This window comes from Lipotes vexillifer, unplaced genomic scaffold, assembly GCF_000442215.2.
Source record: "Lipotes vexillifer unplaced genomic scaffold, Lipotes_vexillifer_v1.1 scaffold170, whole genome shotgun sequence".
Classification (NCBI taxonomy): Eukaryota; Metazoa; Chordata; class Mammalia; order Artiodactyla; family Lipotidae; genus Lipotes; species Lipotes vexillifer.
This window is the reverse complement of record NW_006772326.1, coordinates 1,906,720-1,923,963: the sequence shown is the minus strand read 5'-3', so window position 1 is coordinate 1,923,963 and position 17,244 is coordinate 1,906,720. Positions and strand designations below refer to the sequence as shown.

Sequence of the window (17,244 nt, the reverse complement as noted above, 5' to 3'; positions counted from 1 at the left end):
GTTGTGCTGGTGTTGTCTCAGCTCGGAAAGGTGGTTGGTTGGGTGTGCAGTTCTGACATGGCGGACCCTGAACCCCGCTACCCCTGCTCCTCCATCGAGGACGACTTCAACTATGGCAGCTGCGTGGCCTCCGCCAGCGTGCACATCCGAATGGGTACGTCGCCGGGCCCGTCTCGGCCGTCCCTAGTCGGTCCCGCCGCGCCGCCGGCCTCTGAGGCGAGCATCCTCACCGGCCGGGCTCGGGGGAGAGCGCGGGTGTCCTGGGGTTCAGAGGGCAGCCTTCCCTTCTCCTGCCAGCCCCGCCGGCTCGGAGGAAGAGCGATCTCCCTCCGCAGGGGCTCAGAGGGAGAGGAGGTGGTTCCCCAGCTGTGCGCTCAGAAACCTGAACCCATCGTGCCTTAAACCCTGTCTTCGGTGGGGAAGGGGACAGTTGAAAACCTCAGTAGCCTGAATTTGGCATCTTTCAGTTAAGAGAAACCTAGAGTTATTTTTTCGGTTAAAATAAGTTTATTATGTTATCATCGTGACATATACGTGAATGGAGTTATCTGCTTGGATGTTTTTGGTTTAGGGGGTGTGAACTTGTTTCCAGGTTCCAATGTCCTTGTCTTCTTTGCTGGATTGTAAGAACTGTGAGGGCAGGGACCATATCTATCTCGTTTACTGTTTCCTCTCTGCAGGACCTAAAACTCAACATAGGTGTGAGTGTTATTGAGGCACTTGCTGGAAATGGAAGTTTCCTAGGTCAGTCAAAACGCCATGTTAGTTATAAATTATTATGTAATATCTCGCGGGTAGAAATTATTTTGAATTTAAAATGCTCAGCTTCATGTAAGTGGAATTCATTGTCCGCTCTAGTTCAGTCAATTGATCACAGAAGCTGCAGCAGATTTTCATCCTATCCGGCAGCTGGAACTTGTTCTGGGAGAGGACTTACGAAGCGCTCATGCGCTAAGAATCTTGATCTGTATTTCTGTAAGTGAATTTTGGATCTATTTTGGCAATAGAACTCAGTTTTTTTAATAAATTTTTAAAAATTGTGGTAAAATACATACTACATTAAAAATTTATCATCTTAACCATTTTTAAGTGTACAGTTCAGTGTGTAGTGTTAAATACATTCACATTGTTATGCAACTAATCACCAGAACTTTTTCATCTTGCAAAACTGAAACTTTGTACCCATCAAACAACTTGCCACTTTCCCCTCTCCCAAGCCCCACCACTCTACTTTTTTGCTTTATGAATTTGACCACTCTAGATAACTTCATATAAGTGGAATCGTCAGTATTCGTCTTTTTGTGACTAGTATATTTCAATTAGCATATTTTCAGGGTGTGTTCATTTTATAGCATGCGTCAGAGTTTCCTTTTTAAGGCTGAATAATTTTCCATTGTATTATTTGTATATCAGGAAAATACAATTTTCCATTGTATTACTTCTATTATTGCACCCTCACCAACACTGAGATCATCAGACTTTTTAGTATCTGGCAATCTGGTAGATCAGGGGTTGGCAAACATTTTCTACAAAGGGCCAAATGGTAAATACTTTCAGCTTTGTGGGTTCTAAGGACACTGTGGCGCAGCTCTGCCATCGTGGTGCAAGAGCAGCTATAGAGGACACACACATGACAGTGTGACTGTGCCCAGTAACGCCTACAAGGTCAGGTGATGTGCTGGGTTTGGCCCTTAGCTGTAGTTTACTGACTCTTGTTGTGTTACTGACTCTGTAGTTTACTGACTCTTGTTATCTTGTTTTAATCTACATTTCTTTAGCTAGGTGAGTGAAGGTGAGCGTTTTTCTTTGTTTACGCAACTTTATTGGGCTCCCTACCAATATTAGGGATATAGCAGTAACCAGATAATATTTCTCTTCTCTAGAGCTGTTATTTGGGTGGAGGAGTAGGGGAGATAGACCCTAAAGAGTCAAGCAAACAAATAGACTACTAACAGTGATAAGTTCTATGAAGAAAAGAAACAGTGATGGAGTAGACTCTAGGGTCTAGAACAGCAGCAATTTTAGTTCAGGAATGGCCAGGAAAAGAACTCGTAAAGGAGATGGCAGTTGTGTTGTATTGGAAGGAGCTAGCCAGGTGTATTAGTTATCTATTGCTTTATTAAAAATTACCCCAGGGCTTCCCTGGTGGCGCAGGGTCTGCCTGCCGATGCAGGGGACACGGGTTCGTGCCCCCGTCCGCGGCTGGGCCCGTGAGCCACGGCCGCTGAGCCTGCGCGTCTGGAGCCTGTGCTCCGCGACGGGAGAGGCCACAACAGTGAGAGACCCGCGTACCAAAAAAAAAAAAAAATTACCCCAAATTTTAGACGCTTAAAACAACACATAGTTATTACCTCACACAGTTTCTGAGAGTCAGGAATCTGGGAGAGGTTTAGCTAGGTGGCTGTGGCACAGGCTGTCTCATGAGAGTCCACTGAAGGTGTAGGCTGGGACTGCAATCAGCTAAGGCTTGACTAGTCTGGAGGATCCGCTTCCTGGAAACCTCATTCATGCAGATGTTGACAGAGGCCTTAGTTTTTTGCCACATGACATTTCCATAGGCTGCCTGAGTGTCATGGGCATGGTGGCTGGCTTCCTCAAGAGCAAGCAATCCGTGAGAGACCATCGAGGAAGCTACAGTGTCTTTTATGACCTAGTCAGGGCAGTCCCACACACCATCACGTCTTCCTTATTGTATTTATTAGAAGCAAGTTCCTAAGTCCAGTCCACATTCAAGGGGAGGGTATTTAGGCTCCACCTTTTGAAGATGTGTCAAAGAACTTACAGGCATATTTATTTCCCTCTGGCTACAAATTATTTTTCTTTCTTCCACATGCAAACTAAGACCCTCTAAAAGTCTTATCCTATTATAACATCAGCTCAAAGTTCAGAATCTTGTTATCTAAAGGTATGGATGAGGCTCCTTGGCTATGGTTCCTTAAGTATAGCTCCTATGAGTACATTTCCTCTCAGACTCTGTGGAACTAAAGAATATTTTAATTACCTGTATCCACACACCCAACATCCAAAGGTAAGACAAGCATAATTTGGTGGTATTTTTGCCAATAAAATTCTTCAAACAACTTTGTGGGTCTCCTGTGATTCTTAGGTTCACTCCATTAGATAAAAGCCACACCCAAATGTCTTAGAGTGAGTTTTGGCTGAGACTGATGAGTGACTATTTCCTCAAGCCTCTCAGAAGCCCTATTGTTTGAATGATTTTTTCTGAGTTACAATGTTGGGTATTTGTGAGGTTCGTTTTGTTTTGTTTTCTTTTCCTTTTGGCCGCGCCACGCGGCGTGCGGGATCTTAGTTCCCTGACCAGGGCTGGAACTCATGCCCCCTGCAGTGGAAGTGCAGAGTCTTAGCCACTGGACCACCAGGTAAGTCCCCTTGTGAGGTTCTAACAAAGGATTTTATCATCACATGCTGTGTCATCTCTTGCATTTTAGTATGAGCAGCAAGAAGGCAGCAAGTGCATGCTCTGTTTGGAAATCTCCTTACTTTGATCACCACTTCATTAGGCACATCTTCTACTTTCCATGTTCCCACAGGTGACAGTGTTGCTAATTTTTTTGCCAGTACATAACAAGGATTCTGTTTCCTCCAGTTTCCATAAGATTTTCCTCTCTTTACGTCCTTACCCACAGCCTCTGTAAAGGCGTCATCCTTCTATAGTTTCTTCAAGGCTCTTTGAGCTTTTACCTCAAAGACCTACCCACTTCTACCCACTACCTGGTTCCAAAGCCTCTTCCATATTTTAGGTTTTTGGTACAGCAGCATCCCACTTCCAGGTACCAAAATCTGTATTAGTCTTTATTTCTGTGTAACAAATTACCACAAAACTTAGTGGCTTGAATAAATGTTTATTATCAGTTTCTACGAGCCAAGTAGCTGAGAGATTCTAGCTCAGGATTTGTCATAGGTGTAGTCAGGATGCTGGCTGAGGCTGCAGTCATCTGAAGTCCTGACTGGTGGTGAAGGATACGCTTGCAGGAAGGCACACTCACATCACAATTAGCAGAAGGCTTCAGTTTCTCAGTGGCTGTTGGCAGGAGACCTCACTTTCTCATGGATCTTTCCAGAGGACTGCTTGAGGTTTCTCACAGCATTGGCAGCTGGCTTCTACAGTGTTCATTCTCAGTGGGGACAGCCTCCAGGAGGGTGAAAATTGGTTCCTGAGGTGGAGAGCAAAAAATCTCAAGTATTTCAATGGTTTGTAGCCTTCCAAAGAGTTGTGATACATAAACATATATACAGTATATTTGTGGCATTAAAAATTTTTTTAATTTGGCCACACCACGTGGCTTTTGGGATCCTAGTTCCCCGACCAGGGATTGAGCCTGGGCCCTCAGCAGTGAAAGTGTGGAGTCCTCACCACTGGACCGCCAGGGAAGTCCCTGTGGCATTAAAATTTTATTGGAGGGCTATTAGGATAAAAACGTTCAGAAGGCTTCTTAGATGGGCAATTAAAAAAAAAGGTTGATAAACACTGCTCTAGAGCAAGTGATCTAAGAAAGAGCAAGTAGGTAGCCATATTGCCTTAAAATTTTTTTTTATTGAGGTATAGTTGACAGGTGTTGCCTTTTATGACTTAGAAATAATACACACTGCCACTTCTGCTTTATTCTTTTTGTTAGAAGTGATGAGTCACTTGAAGGGAGTGTCAAAAGTTAAACCATCATTTCATGTAAAGAATGATAAGGGCATTTCAGGCAGAGGAAACAGCAAGGGCCAAGGCCCAGAAGCAGGAAGGATTTGACATGTTTGCAGAGCAGAAAGGTGGCTAGTGAGGGTAATGCATGGTGAGGAAAAGGAAGAGTAGTATGAGATGAGGTTAGAGAGGTTCCATATCATGTAGGGCCTGTAGGCACCATAAAATCTTCAAAGTTTTATTCTACGTTTAAGGGAAACCATTAAAAGTAGTTAAGCAGGGAGTCACGTGATATGGATTACATTACAAAAAGATTGCTGGCAGCTGTGGAGAATGGGTTGGGACTACAGGTGGGACCAGTGAAAGCGTAGAGACCAATTAGAAGGCTGCTTCAATAGTCCAGGTGAGAGATCATAAGACTGACTGGAGAGGCTGCAGAGGAGACCAAAGAGGTGGTCCACTTTGCAGGTGGAAGCTATGGTAGTTGTTGATGGATTGGGAAAAGGGAGGGGAATGAGAGATGACTCCTACATTTTTGGCTTGGGGGCTGTTGGTGCTGGTTACAGATTGGGTAGAAATGAAGAGTTCCTGGTTTAGCCTGTTAAGTTTGAGTAGAAAGGGGAGAAGTAGAAGGGGAGAAATTAGGACTCAAAAAAAAAAAAAAAAAAGAAATTGAAAGATTGCTGTTTGGCTTGTTTTCTTTTCTTATCAGATCTTTTATTTTTCCCTGTGATCTGCGTATGTATATCTTTTGCCACTTTTTATGTTATTCAAAATGGGTGTCAGGTGTTACTTTTTATGAGAGTCAATTTAAGTTCTCATTTTTAAAGAGTATAGAAAAGCTGTGATCTAGAGTATCTGCCTAAGGATTATTTTTATGATGAATTTATTGGCTTAGCATAGGTTTCCTTTTTTTTTGATTTATTTTATTTTTGGCTGCGTTGGGTCTTCGTTGCTGCGTGTGGGCTTTCTCTAGTTGCGGTGAGCGGGGGCTACTCTTCGTTGCGGTGTGCGGGCTTCTCGTTGCGGTGGCTTCTCTTGTTGCGGAGCACGGGCTCTAGGTGCACAGGATTCAGTAGTTGTGGCTTGCGGGCCCTAGAGCGCAGGCTCAGTAGTTGTGGCTCCCGGGCCCTAGAGCGTGAGCTCAGTAGGTCTGGCACACGGGCTTAGTTGCTCTGCGGCATGTGGGATCTTCCCGGACCAGGGCTTGAACCCGTGTCCCATGCATTGGCAGGCAGATTCTTAACCACTGCGCCACCAGCGAAGCCCCCAGCGTAGGTTTCTTTAAAATGTTTTTCTACTACAAAAGTAATAAATATTTATTGGTGATATATTAAAAAAAACACAGATTAGCAAAGAACTGAACATGGAAACCCTCAGTCATACTGCCCAAAGAAAACCATTATTAACACCTTCACTTGTATTCTTCCAGTCTTTTATCACATATGCACTTGTGCACACGCACATACACAAACATTAAACACACTGTTTTGACTGTAGAACAGGTCCATAAAATGTTAAGGATTAACATTGACTTTCACTGCTTAACTGAGAATATATATTATGTGCAATGGGTTTGAGTTACATAAGGTACATTGTAGGGTATCAGAAGTAAAGAATATGATTTTTTTACAGTCCAGAAAATCCCTTGGGGGAATAATGGTTTGACCTTTGGTTTAGAATTAAATTTGCGGAAACATAGCCCAAATAACATTGTCTATGGCGGCGGATTCTTTCCTTTTGTGAAAAAGGCAGAAACGACTTCCCAAAGCTTGCAGACATCAGGGCCTTTTTAAGAAAGTAAGTTGTAGATAGGTTGTGGAGATGAACACTATTTATCTCCTTTTTGTTCAAGATTACCTCTGCCTAGGCCAAAGTAGGACTGATTCTCACTGTGACTGTGAGTCACTGGTTACGATATACGTTCATTAAAACCTGTTTAAGACATGAGGAAAAACTCACTATGTTTTGGAAAAGGGTGCCAGAAGGAAACACTGATTGAGATTTAATTTCGGGGCCTTTAAGAATTAAATCTTTAGTATTTATGAAAATTCCCTTATTCTTATAAAATATTTATTTTATTATTCGATATTTGTCAGACATGCCGTCAAAGCACTTCATCGTTCCTTGAGGAACCAGGTCTTTGGTAGGAATTTTTTTCAAAGAGGACATTTATCATATTCACCTTGTCGTGAGAGTCAAGAGACAATATCACATCTTTTGTTGGGTAAAAGTCATTCAATAGTGTTTTTCTTGCCTAAGAACAATGCTCTATAGAAGTTATGTGGCTCCATTATTGTTTCAGAATAAGACCTTTTCCCTGACTGGCAAGATTCACTTTTAATTAATTCAATATAGGTTTATTTAAAAGCAAATAAAATTTAATGAGTATTTATTCTGTGCCAACTCCTTGGCTGGGTGCTAGGAGTATAAAAATTAATATTATCCTATTATTAGGGAGCTTTTTAGTCTTTATAGTCTAATAGTGAAAGTTAGACTTATCACTATAAAATAAAGTGACTAGAAGTATATTTAGGGTCCCTTGGGAACGTGAGGAGGAACATTTAATTCAGACTGGGGAACTGAGAAAGGCTGAATTTTTTTTTTTTTAACATTTATTTATTTATTTGTTTGGCTGTGTCGGGTCTTAGTTGCGGCCTGCGGGATCTTTTAGTTGTGGCATGCAGGCTCTTAATTGTGGCATGCCAGATCTAGTTCCCTGACCAGGGATCGAACACAGGCCCCCTGCAGTGGGAGTGCCGAGTCTTAACCAATGGACCACTAGGGAAGTCCCGAGAAAGGGTGAATCTTGAAAGATGATTAGCAGTTTGTTAAGGAGAGTTGAGAACTGTTGTTAATGTTTTATTTCTGAAGCTGGTGGTGAGTTGGGTGTTCACTGTATCATTTATGTCATCTGTAGCTCAGAAGACGTTAATAAGTATTTTTAGATCATTAGGCCTTGGAGTTGATATATGGATGTCGGTAATATTTTGAAAGTAAGAATTTCTTATATAGAAACTAGAAGTAAAGGTACTAGAAGTGAGAAATAAAAATAGGTGAGTGAAAGTAAGTTTAAATATTGTTTGCCTTTTATGGAGAAATTCATTTTGGGGAAACATTTGTATTGCTTGGAAATTAAGATTTCTTTTTTAATTTTATATCTAACCATATGCTTTTCTATTCCTGCTTTTCAGTTTCAACATAGCTTCGTTCTTTAAAATGTTCTGTTTTTAATCTTTTGCTTTGTTGTATGTTTTACAAATATGCATTTAATATTTTCTTTTTATTTTGATGAAAACATTTGTAATCTGGCCCATTAACTTAATTTTTTTAAAGCTCATGCTTCCTGGAGGATAGTTATCACTTAAAATTTTTGATTTTGGGGGGAGGCGATTTTTTGTTTTTAGTTTTAGTTACAGATTGCATTATTTGGATTAAGATTTTAAAAAGAATTCATATAACAATTTAATGTTTCTAAGAAGAAATTTGATCTTGCTGTTCTCTGATAAATGCTTAAGAAAATAGTCATGTGTAACTTTTTTCTCTTTCAGCCTTTCTAAGAAAAGTCTACAGCATCCTTTCTTTGCAAGTTCTCTTAACTACAGTGACATCCACGTTTTTTTTATACTTTGATTCTATACGGACGTTTGTTCATGAAAGGTAATGACGTGGTTCTGAATCATTTCCAGCCGTTGCATATCACTGAAAGGGCATAATATGAGCAAAGTTAGTTTTTTTTTTAAATTAACTTTTAAGGTTAGAACGTAAAAAAGGTTCATTATTAGCTCTTGTAAGTAAGTTTTGATAAGGAAAATGTTCTGCAATATGGTATTTACCTCTAAACTTTTTAGCTTAATTTCATAGGGTTAAATCCTCATCTCCTGGAATAGTATTAAGAATTTTTAACTGTGTATGCAGTTTTTCTAAGTCTTAGTTTTTTGTGTGTTTATTAGACTTATGCCCTGTCCCCAAAGCCCAAGACAGTGCTTGAAAAGTAAAGGTACTTAAAAAAAGTTTAACTTACCTTAGTGTTGGTTCACAACTAGGAAAATTTCACTGAAATGTTTTCAAAGGAGTTCCATATGATTCATCCCTAATTTGTTTAAGATCTGACCTCCAAAATAATTATTTCCACGGCTAAAAGTAATATAGATTCTATATATTAAAGGAAAGGAAAAGTAGAGAATGAATATTTTCTTAGAAGTAGATAATTTCTATTCTCGCTTTACGAAAGGGGAATCTTGAACTATTAGTTTGCTATTTGGAGTAAAGTTCTTTAATTTAAATTACAGCTATATAGTAAATACCCTAAAAAAAGTAGTTAAGTATAATATTGGTTTATTATTTAATAGTTTTTGTGTATTGTATTTTAGTTTAAAAAGCAGTATGCTAATTGCAAAAATTATTCAAGTATGTTAGAAGTTCATGAAGTAAAAAGGCTAAGTCTTCCCCATTCATTGTGGGGAAGATTCTTCTTTTTTTAAAAATTAATTTATTTTATTTATTTATTTTTGGCTGTGTTGGGTCTTTGTTGCTGCTCACGGACTTTCTCTAGTTGCGACGCATGGGGGCTACTCTTTGTTGCAGTGTGTGGGCTTCTCATTGCAGTGGCTTCTCTTGCGGAGCCTGCGGGCTTCAGTAATTGTGGCACGTGGGCTCAGTAGTTGTGGCTCACAGGCTCTAGAGCACAGGCTCAGTAGTTGTGGTACATAGGCTTATTGCTCTGAGGCATGTGGGATCTTTCCGGACCGGGGCTCAAACCCATGTCCCCTGCATTGAAAGGCAGATTCTTAACCACTGCGCTACCAGGGAAGTCCCTGTGGGGAAGATTCTTTGTCTTCCTGCTCCTCCCCATCTCACAGTCCTCAAATTTTCCCCATGGAAAAATAATTTCTTTTGACAGTTTGGTGTAGATCCTTTCAGACTTTTTTTTCCTATACTTTCACAAATACATAGACAAATTTTATTAAATTGGATAAAACTATAGTATTTTTTAACTTGAGAATGATTTAATTTTTTGTCTTTCAGTCCTGCCTTAATTTTGGTGTGTGCCCTTGGATCTTTGGGTTTGATTTTAGCCTTGACTTTAAACAGACATAAGCATCCCCTTAACCTGTACCTGCTTTTTGGATTTGTGAGTACTTTGACAATATCTATTCCTTTAACATTTATTCCTGAGTTTTAAATTTATTTATTTAATTGAATGCATATACATATGTTACAGTAACAGAACAAAATTAATGAGTTTTTTAAAAAAATTCAAGGCTTTACCTTTATGATAATCTTCTATCAGATAAAATCTAACTAGAGTAAGCATATAAAACAAAGATATGTAATTAAGGGGAAAGAGAAGCTAGAGGATGAAGCTCAATATCCCTAACTCTTATTTAGGATATGAGTTTAGCTACTTTTGACATGGCTTAGACAATGACAAAATAACAATGGCTTAAACAAGATGGTTTACTTCTCTTTCATATAAAAATCTGAGTGACTGTTTAGGGAAGTTCTCAGGGGCCCATTCATCTGCTGTGGTTCAGGCATTTCTAAAGTGTTGCATGGTATAAGATAGCTCACCACCATATCTACATTCTATCCATTTATTTAAAAAAATGAAAAGAGAAAGGAGAGAGCAAGCCTTTTTGCTTTTTGAAGTTGTATGCCTCTCTGCTCACATTCTGTTGACTAGAATATAGTCTTGTGACCAGATCTAGCTGCAAGGGAGGCTGAAAATGTAATGATTAATCTGAACAGTTGTGTGTTGAGGCAAAAATTCTGTTACTAAGGAAGAAAGAAAAAAAGAATATTCAGAGACAGTTTAAGGCTCTGCCACACCAAAGTACTACTTAAATATTTTATTCTTCCTGTGTTTGTGTGAGGTAGTGAGGTTTTTATAAATGTGCATGTGATTTGCAGTTTCATTTTTATTTACATTATAGTGAGTGAGAAAAATAGAATTTTCCATATTACTTTTAGAATCTTCCTGTTACAGATATGAAAAATCTAGTTGAGTTCAAGGAGTAATGGGATCACAGTTAGAATCTAAATATTCTCACAGGAGTTCCCTGGCGATCAGTCGTTAGGACTTGGCGCTTTCACTGCCGTGGCCTGGGTTCAGTCCCTGGTCAAAGAACTAAGATCCTGCAAGCTGTGCTGCACAGCCAAAAAAAAAAAGGAATTCTGAATATTCTCACTTAATACATTGAGGTCTCATTTTCATTATGGTGGGCTTTATCTGTCCCATATACTTCACAAGGCTTCTCTGAAGCTAAAATGAGATCATGCATATGGAATCACATTGAACTCCTGGAAATTAGAACATGTACATAGCATAGTATAAATTTTATATGCATCTATGTAATTTCAATTTCTTTTTCTTAGACACTGTTGGAAGCTCTGACTGTGGCCTTCGTTGGTAAGCCATAATTATGCTTCCATATGTTACAGTAACTTTTTAATGCGGGTAAATGTTTTGGATAAAAACGTGTTTGGGGCTAAAGCTTACCATCATGGAATGTCATATTAAAAAATATGGCATAGGATGAAGAATTCCTAGAATATAAGCAAAAATTAAATGTTTATGTAGTTAACTGAATTTAGAGGAAGTGGAAACGAATTAGGAAAACAATAGGAATAAGAACAGTATTCATTTTGTTTATCCATTTGTGAAAATAAGACAACCATAGCTAATCTTTTCCCGTATTTAAAGGGAGCTTAGAAGAATTGATAACATGTTTGGAGCCATGTACTTTCATCATATAAGCTCAGTATCTCAAATTGTCTGCATTGAACTGTACTTTATTATTATATCCTCATATTTCATCAAATGGCACTACAAGAAACAGTGTTCATTTCTGTTTTGTATTTTGTGTTAAACATATATTTAAAAGGAAGTATCTGTTATAGTTACTTGATGTACTCTATGTAATGCCTCAAGTAAAAAGTTTTGTGATTTATTAACAATAAAAATTCTGATTAACTCAGAATGATTAATCTGGCATACTAAAAAGATCAGAATTGACTATTACTCTCAGTAACAGTAAATTGTTGATCCTTACTGTTAATATATTTATCTCTTCCTATTTTGTCATTACTGTTTTTAACTATTTTATGCCAGTTTTATTGAATCTACTTTTTGGTAATTCATCTCTTCTTTTTATAAAAGAATCAGAATATAAATAAATAATAATAACAACTAAAAAAAATAGGATTGAAATTTCTCAGCATAGAAAGGAAGTATTATTAATATTTACTTATTATTAGTGTTACTATCTATTAATGTTACTATTAATATTATTATCAAGTCCATCTCTGTCATCTCGGCTCCCATCATTTGTAAGGGATGTAGGAGAGAGATTTATTTCAGGGTTATAGGAATCCACCTAATCTTACACTGAAATTTCTAATGAGAAGCAAAAGTGATTTCATGGTTTACCTTTTCTTTGTTCATCTTCCTAACCCTGTAATGGCATAAGTAGAGAAAGTCCAATTAGTTAGCATTTAGGAATAGAAAGAACTGAATAATTAATCCCCCTCAAATTAAAAATTACTTAAATGGTTTGGGGTTCAAAGTACGTAATTTCCTTTAAAGAGGTTATAATTTAGTATTCTGTTAAAATGTTAAGCAGTTGTATTACAATAGCCATAGTCAATCCAGATGGTCATTCTAAAACTTCAGAAGGGAATTCGTTATATATTCAGTAAACCCCCAATAATGTACTCCAAGATAATGCAGATTTGGATATAAAGCAATTAGTGGTTGGTTTCTGTTCCCTTTGGTGTTGGTAAACGGCAGACAGCCCCAATGTTTTTCTCGCCTAGGAATTCCCAGCCAGCCACAGGACCCAGAACCATCCCTACTGATATATATATATTTTTTTAACTTTTTATTTTATATTGGAGTATAGGTGATTAACAATGTTGTGTTAGTTTCAGGTGTACAACAAAGTGATTCAGTTATACATATACATGTATCTATTCTTTTTCAAATTCTTTTCCCAATTAGGTTGTTATAGAATATCCTATTGATATTTAAGCCAGAGTTGACAGTCACCACTGTCAACTATGGTGATAAACTGCAGTGGGGACAGAAATGGGTGAGAATCATTTCATCATATCCCCCAAACTCCTAAACCAACTAGCTGTGTAATATCTCTCTAGTCATTTCTTTAACTTCCTAATAACATGACCCCTTAATGTTGTATATTTTGGAGCCTGTTTATTGCACTATGGGTGTGGTTTTACTGTACCAGTATTGAAGACTGAATAAGGAATCTTTCCATAATTGTTTCTATTAGCAAGTAGTACAGGACAAAATAAGGCATTTCTGTTATATGACAGAAAAAAATCTTTTTTTTTTACATCCTCCCATACACTAATATTTCTTTTTTTTAAAAATTGAAGTATAGTTGATTTATAATATTTTATTAGTTTCAAGTGTACAAAGAAACCAATACTTTTTTTTTAACATCTTTATTGGGGTATAATTGCTTTACAATGGTGTGTTAGTTTCTGCTTTATAACACAGTGAATCAGCTATACATATACATATATCCCCATATCTCCTCCCTCTTGTGTCTCCCTCCCACCCTCCCTATCCCACCCCTCTGGGCGGTCGGTCACAAAACACGAGCTGATCTCCCTGTGCTATGTGGCTGCTTCCCACTAGAAAAAAACTTTTATATTGAGTATGTTTGTATGTATTTTAAATCAGTGTTTTGTAATTTTACAGTTACTTTCTATGATGTGCATATTGTTCTGCAAGCTTTTATACTGACTACTGCAGTATTTCTTGGTTTGACTGTATGTACTGTACAATCTAAGAGAGATTTCAGCAAATTTGGAGCAGGGTAAGTTATATATATCATGGTTATGATAGATAAGTATATTTAGTATTACCTAGTTTTTAGAGAAGTTCTATACTGTTAGCTTTGGATACTTTAAAAATGGAGGGTAATGAGAGGTCATCCCTTTGAGTACTAGGGCCAGGCCCTACTCTTCCAGAGCATGCTAGGAGATGGAAAGTGGCTTTGAGTCTTTTGCTTCCCCCATATTGAAAGGGAAGTGAATGTGAAAAAATTTAAGCCTTCTAGAGAGGCTAGGCTTGCATGCTTTATAAATGGTATGAAATTTACCTAAATTATTTCGATCTTTGTCTTAGCATAACTGTTATCAGATGTTACTGTCTACATCTTTGTGGCAAAAGCAAGGTAATTGTGACCCAGGAGTCTGCATGAACTTTAAAATCTTTTTGATCCATCTAAATTAACCTGTATCATTCTTCAAACTAATTAATATAGGGAATGATCCTTCTTATACTAGGATAATGGTACTATATCACCCTCACCTTGGTAAGAATGCATAGACTCTTTCCTAAGTTCACAGTGGCCTTCTGTTGGCACATAATCACTCAAACATTTTCTGTTCTTTTTCCGGTTACAACGCTAAAAATTTACAAGTGGTCTAGTTTTACAAAACTTTCTTTCCTCCCCCTTTTTTTCTGGTAATCCAGATTACCAGAAGTCTCTTGGGGGTAAAATATAGCTGGTCAGCCAACACTGACAATTGTGCAGGATGCTTATAGTTGTATTAGAATGGAGTTTGATTTAGGGAGAGGCAACATTTTTTTTTCCTTTCCTGTCTTATATGTATGTTGGGGGGTGTTTTTTATATATTTGTATGTTACATATGATTTATGATGTATATGTGGTTTCTCTCTCTGCTTCTTCTTCCCATCCCAATCTCCATATGTACCCTTTCCTCCCATCCACTCTACTGTAGACTCTAGAACTCCTTATATATCTTCCTTATATTTTAGCCTCTTCAGAATAAATTCTTTCTTCTTCCTTATCTCAGCTAAAACTCGATTCCTTCCTGAGAACACTGTTCTCTAGCTGCTCATTCCCCCACACCCTATGTTGTTTGGGATGGGGGGTTAGTGTTGAAAACTGCTTCAGTCCCCTAATGCTCCTTTCATTATTCCTCAGCATGCTGGACATTCATTGCTTTAAGGTTTATGCTGTCTGGCTATATGCTTCATACTCTTGCTCATTACTGTTACTCATCCCCTTTTTGGTCAAGCCTCCCTCATGCTTTAAAGACATTAGCATCAAACTGCATTTTAGGCCCATCCATCACCTCAGCTTCTTGATATCTCTGGACCTCTTCTACTTTGGCAGCTTTCATCTTCCTGCCGTGTCCACATCGTAGACATCACATCGTAGTGATTGTCATCACTAGAGGTTGTTCCATTGCTGAAATCTTAAATATCAGCATCTCATTTTCTTTCTTCACCTTCTGTCCTCTATTTCTTTCATTTCTTTACTCCCACAACACCTGTCTCCTATGCGTGTTCTTCAGCTACTGCTATTGCTGTTATAAACCACTCTTCATCTCAGACCTAAGAGTCGCATGTCTTCTACTTAACATCCATGAAATTCTGCCAGACTAACTTACTAGCTTACAAGTAGGTAAAATTTCAGTTGCTTTACAGTTCTTAATACCACCTTCCCCATACTCCTTGGTGCAGAAACTCTGGAGTTTCCCTAGGGTTTAAGTATGAAAAAGCAGGTCCTGAGTCCTTTTCAATCCTGAAGGATCTATATGGTGAGGTGGCAAGATACATCAGTCTAACTTAAGTATACCAGATGTATCCAAGAAATTCTGTGGCCATTCCAGCAAGAAAACTGAGAGCTGGAATCTCACCATGCCTTTGATTCACCAAAGTGGATTATAATACTATGTATGTTTAATTTCTGATTTAGTTCTGTTGTTAAAGAACATATTTTATATGACTTCAGTCTTTTGGCGTTTATTGAGATTCATTTTATGATATTTTGGTAAATGTTCTTTGTGTACTAGAGGAGAATGTATATTTTGCTGTTGTTAGATGAGTGTTTAATAAATGTCAATTAGGTCAAGTTGCTTGATAGCATTATTCAAGTCTTCTGCAGGCTTACTAATTTTCTGCCTGCTTATTCTATCAGTTAATGTGAAAGTGGTGTTGAAATCTCCAAGTACAAGTATGGCTTAGTTTGTTTCTCTTATTAGTTCTGTACGTTTTGCTTCATGTTATTTGAAGCTCTGTTTTTATATGCATAAATATTCAGGATTGTATGTCCTCTTGATGATCCCCTTATCATCATGAAGGGGTTATGTCTGGTAATATTCTTGCCCTAAAATCTACTTTGTTAAGATAGCCACCCCAGCTTTCTATTGATTGTGTTAACATGGTATTAACATCCTTTTATATTTAGCTTATTTGTGTCTTTAGAGTTAAAATCGTTTTCTCGCAGGCAGCATATGGTTGGATCTTACTTTTTGTCCAATCTCATCATCTCTGCTATTAATTGGCTTGTTTAGACCATTTATATTTAATGTGATTTTTGATATGGTTGGACTTAAGCCTACTCTGTTGCCACTTGTTTTCTTTCTGTTTGTCCTATCTATTCTTTGGTATTTTGTTTCTTTTCTCTTTTTCTTTTGGATTATTTAATTCCATTTATCTCCTTTATTAGTTACTAGCTGTAGTTCTTTTAAATAGAGGTTGCTTTAGGTTTTACAGAATACATCTTTAAATTATCATAGTCTCCCTTCAAGAATATACCATTTCATGCGCAGTATACTTAGGTTGCTTGTCTTCTACCTTTGTGCTATTGTTGCCATAACTTAGTTCCACATATGTTATAAACCTCATGATACATTATTATTATTTTTGCTCTTTTATTTTTAAATCTTTAAGAGATTTAAAATATAGACAAAGCCTTTTATGTTCACCCACATGTTTACTGTTTCTGTTGTTCTCCATTTCTTTGTGTAGATCCAAATTTCCGTCTAATATTTTTCTGTCTGAGGGATTTCCTTTTAACATTTCTTATAGTGCTGGTCTGTTGGTGTCAGCTTTTGTGTGTCTGCAAAAAAATCTTCATTTTACTTCTGTTTTTGAGAGTAATTTTTGCTGGTGCAGAATTCTAGGTTTGGGTTTTTTCTTACTTTCAGTACTCTAAAGATGTCACTCCACTGTATTCTGGCTTGTGTAGTTCTGACAAGAAGTCTGCTTTTTTATCTTTGTGCCTCTACATAATATGTCTTTTATCCCCTAGCTACCTTTAACATTTTCTTCTTAATTTTTAGTAATATGATTAACATTTTCAGTAATCTGATTATGATATTCCTTGGTGTGTTTTTCTCACGTTTCTTCTGCTTCTTGGATCTGTCAGTGTAAAGTTTTAATCAAATTTGGAACATTTTTGGCCATTATTTCTTCAAACATTTTTATGTTCCCCTTCTTTCTCCTCTCTGTTGAGACTCCAACTACATATTTGCTAACCTTCTTGATGTTGTCCCACAGTTCACTGGTGCTCTGTTCATTTTTTTTTCTAGTCTTTTTTTCTCTGATTCATTCTGGTTAGTGTCTGTTGCTGTTTTCAAGTTCAATAATCTTCTTCAGTGTCTAAACTGTTGTTAATCCCAATCACTCTAATGGATATGCATGTTCACAGAATAATTTGTTATCGTTATTTGGTTTAAAAATGCAATTTTGTTTCGTTTGTTCATTTATAGATTTTTTAGAAGTTTTTTTTTTTTTTTTTTTTTTT

General features: G+C 37.5%; 1 protein-coding gene across 2 annotated transcripts in view; it reads left to right on the top strand.

Annotated features, from left to right (window-relative positions):
- TMBIM4 (transmembrane BAX inhibitor motif containing 4) overlaps positions 1-17,244 on the top strand; it is a 20,182-nt gene continuing 2,938 nt past the window's right edge. Inside the window, exons 1-5 of one of the 2 annotated variants that reach the window (XM_007447388.1) lie at positions 1-154; positions 8,203-8,311; positions 9,680-9,785; positions 11,030-11,063; positions 13,380-13,497. In XM_007447388.1, coding sequence (XP_007447450.1) covers positions 58-154; positions 8,203-8,311; positions 9,680-9,785; positions 11,030-11,063; positions 13,380-13,497 — 464 coding nt within the window. In that variant the 5' untranslated portion in view covers positions 1-57. The remainder of the gene's footprint in view (positions 155-8,202; positions 8,312-9,679; positions 9,786-11,029; positions 11,064-13,379; positions 13,498-17,244) is intronic. The other variant, XM_007447389.1, reaches the window with a different exon arrangement.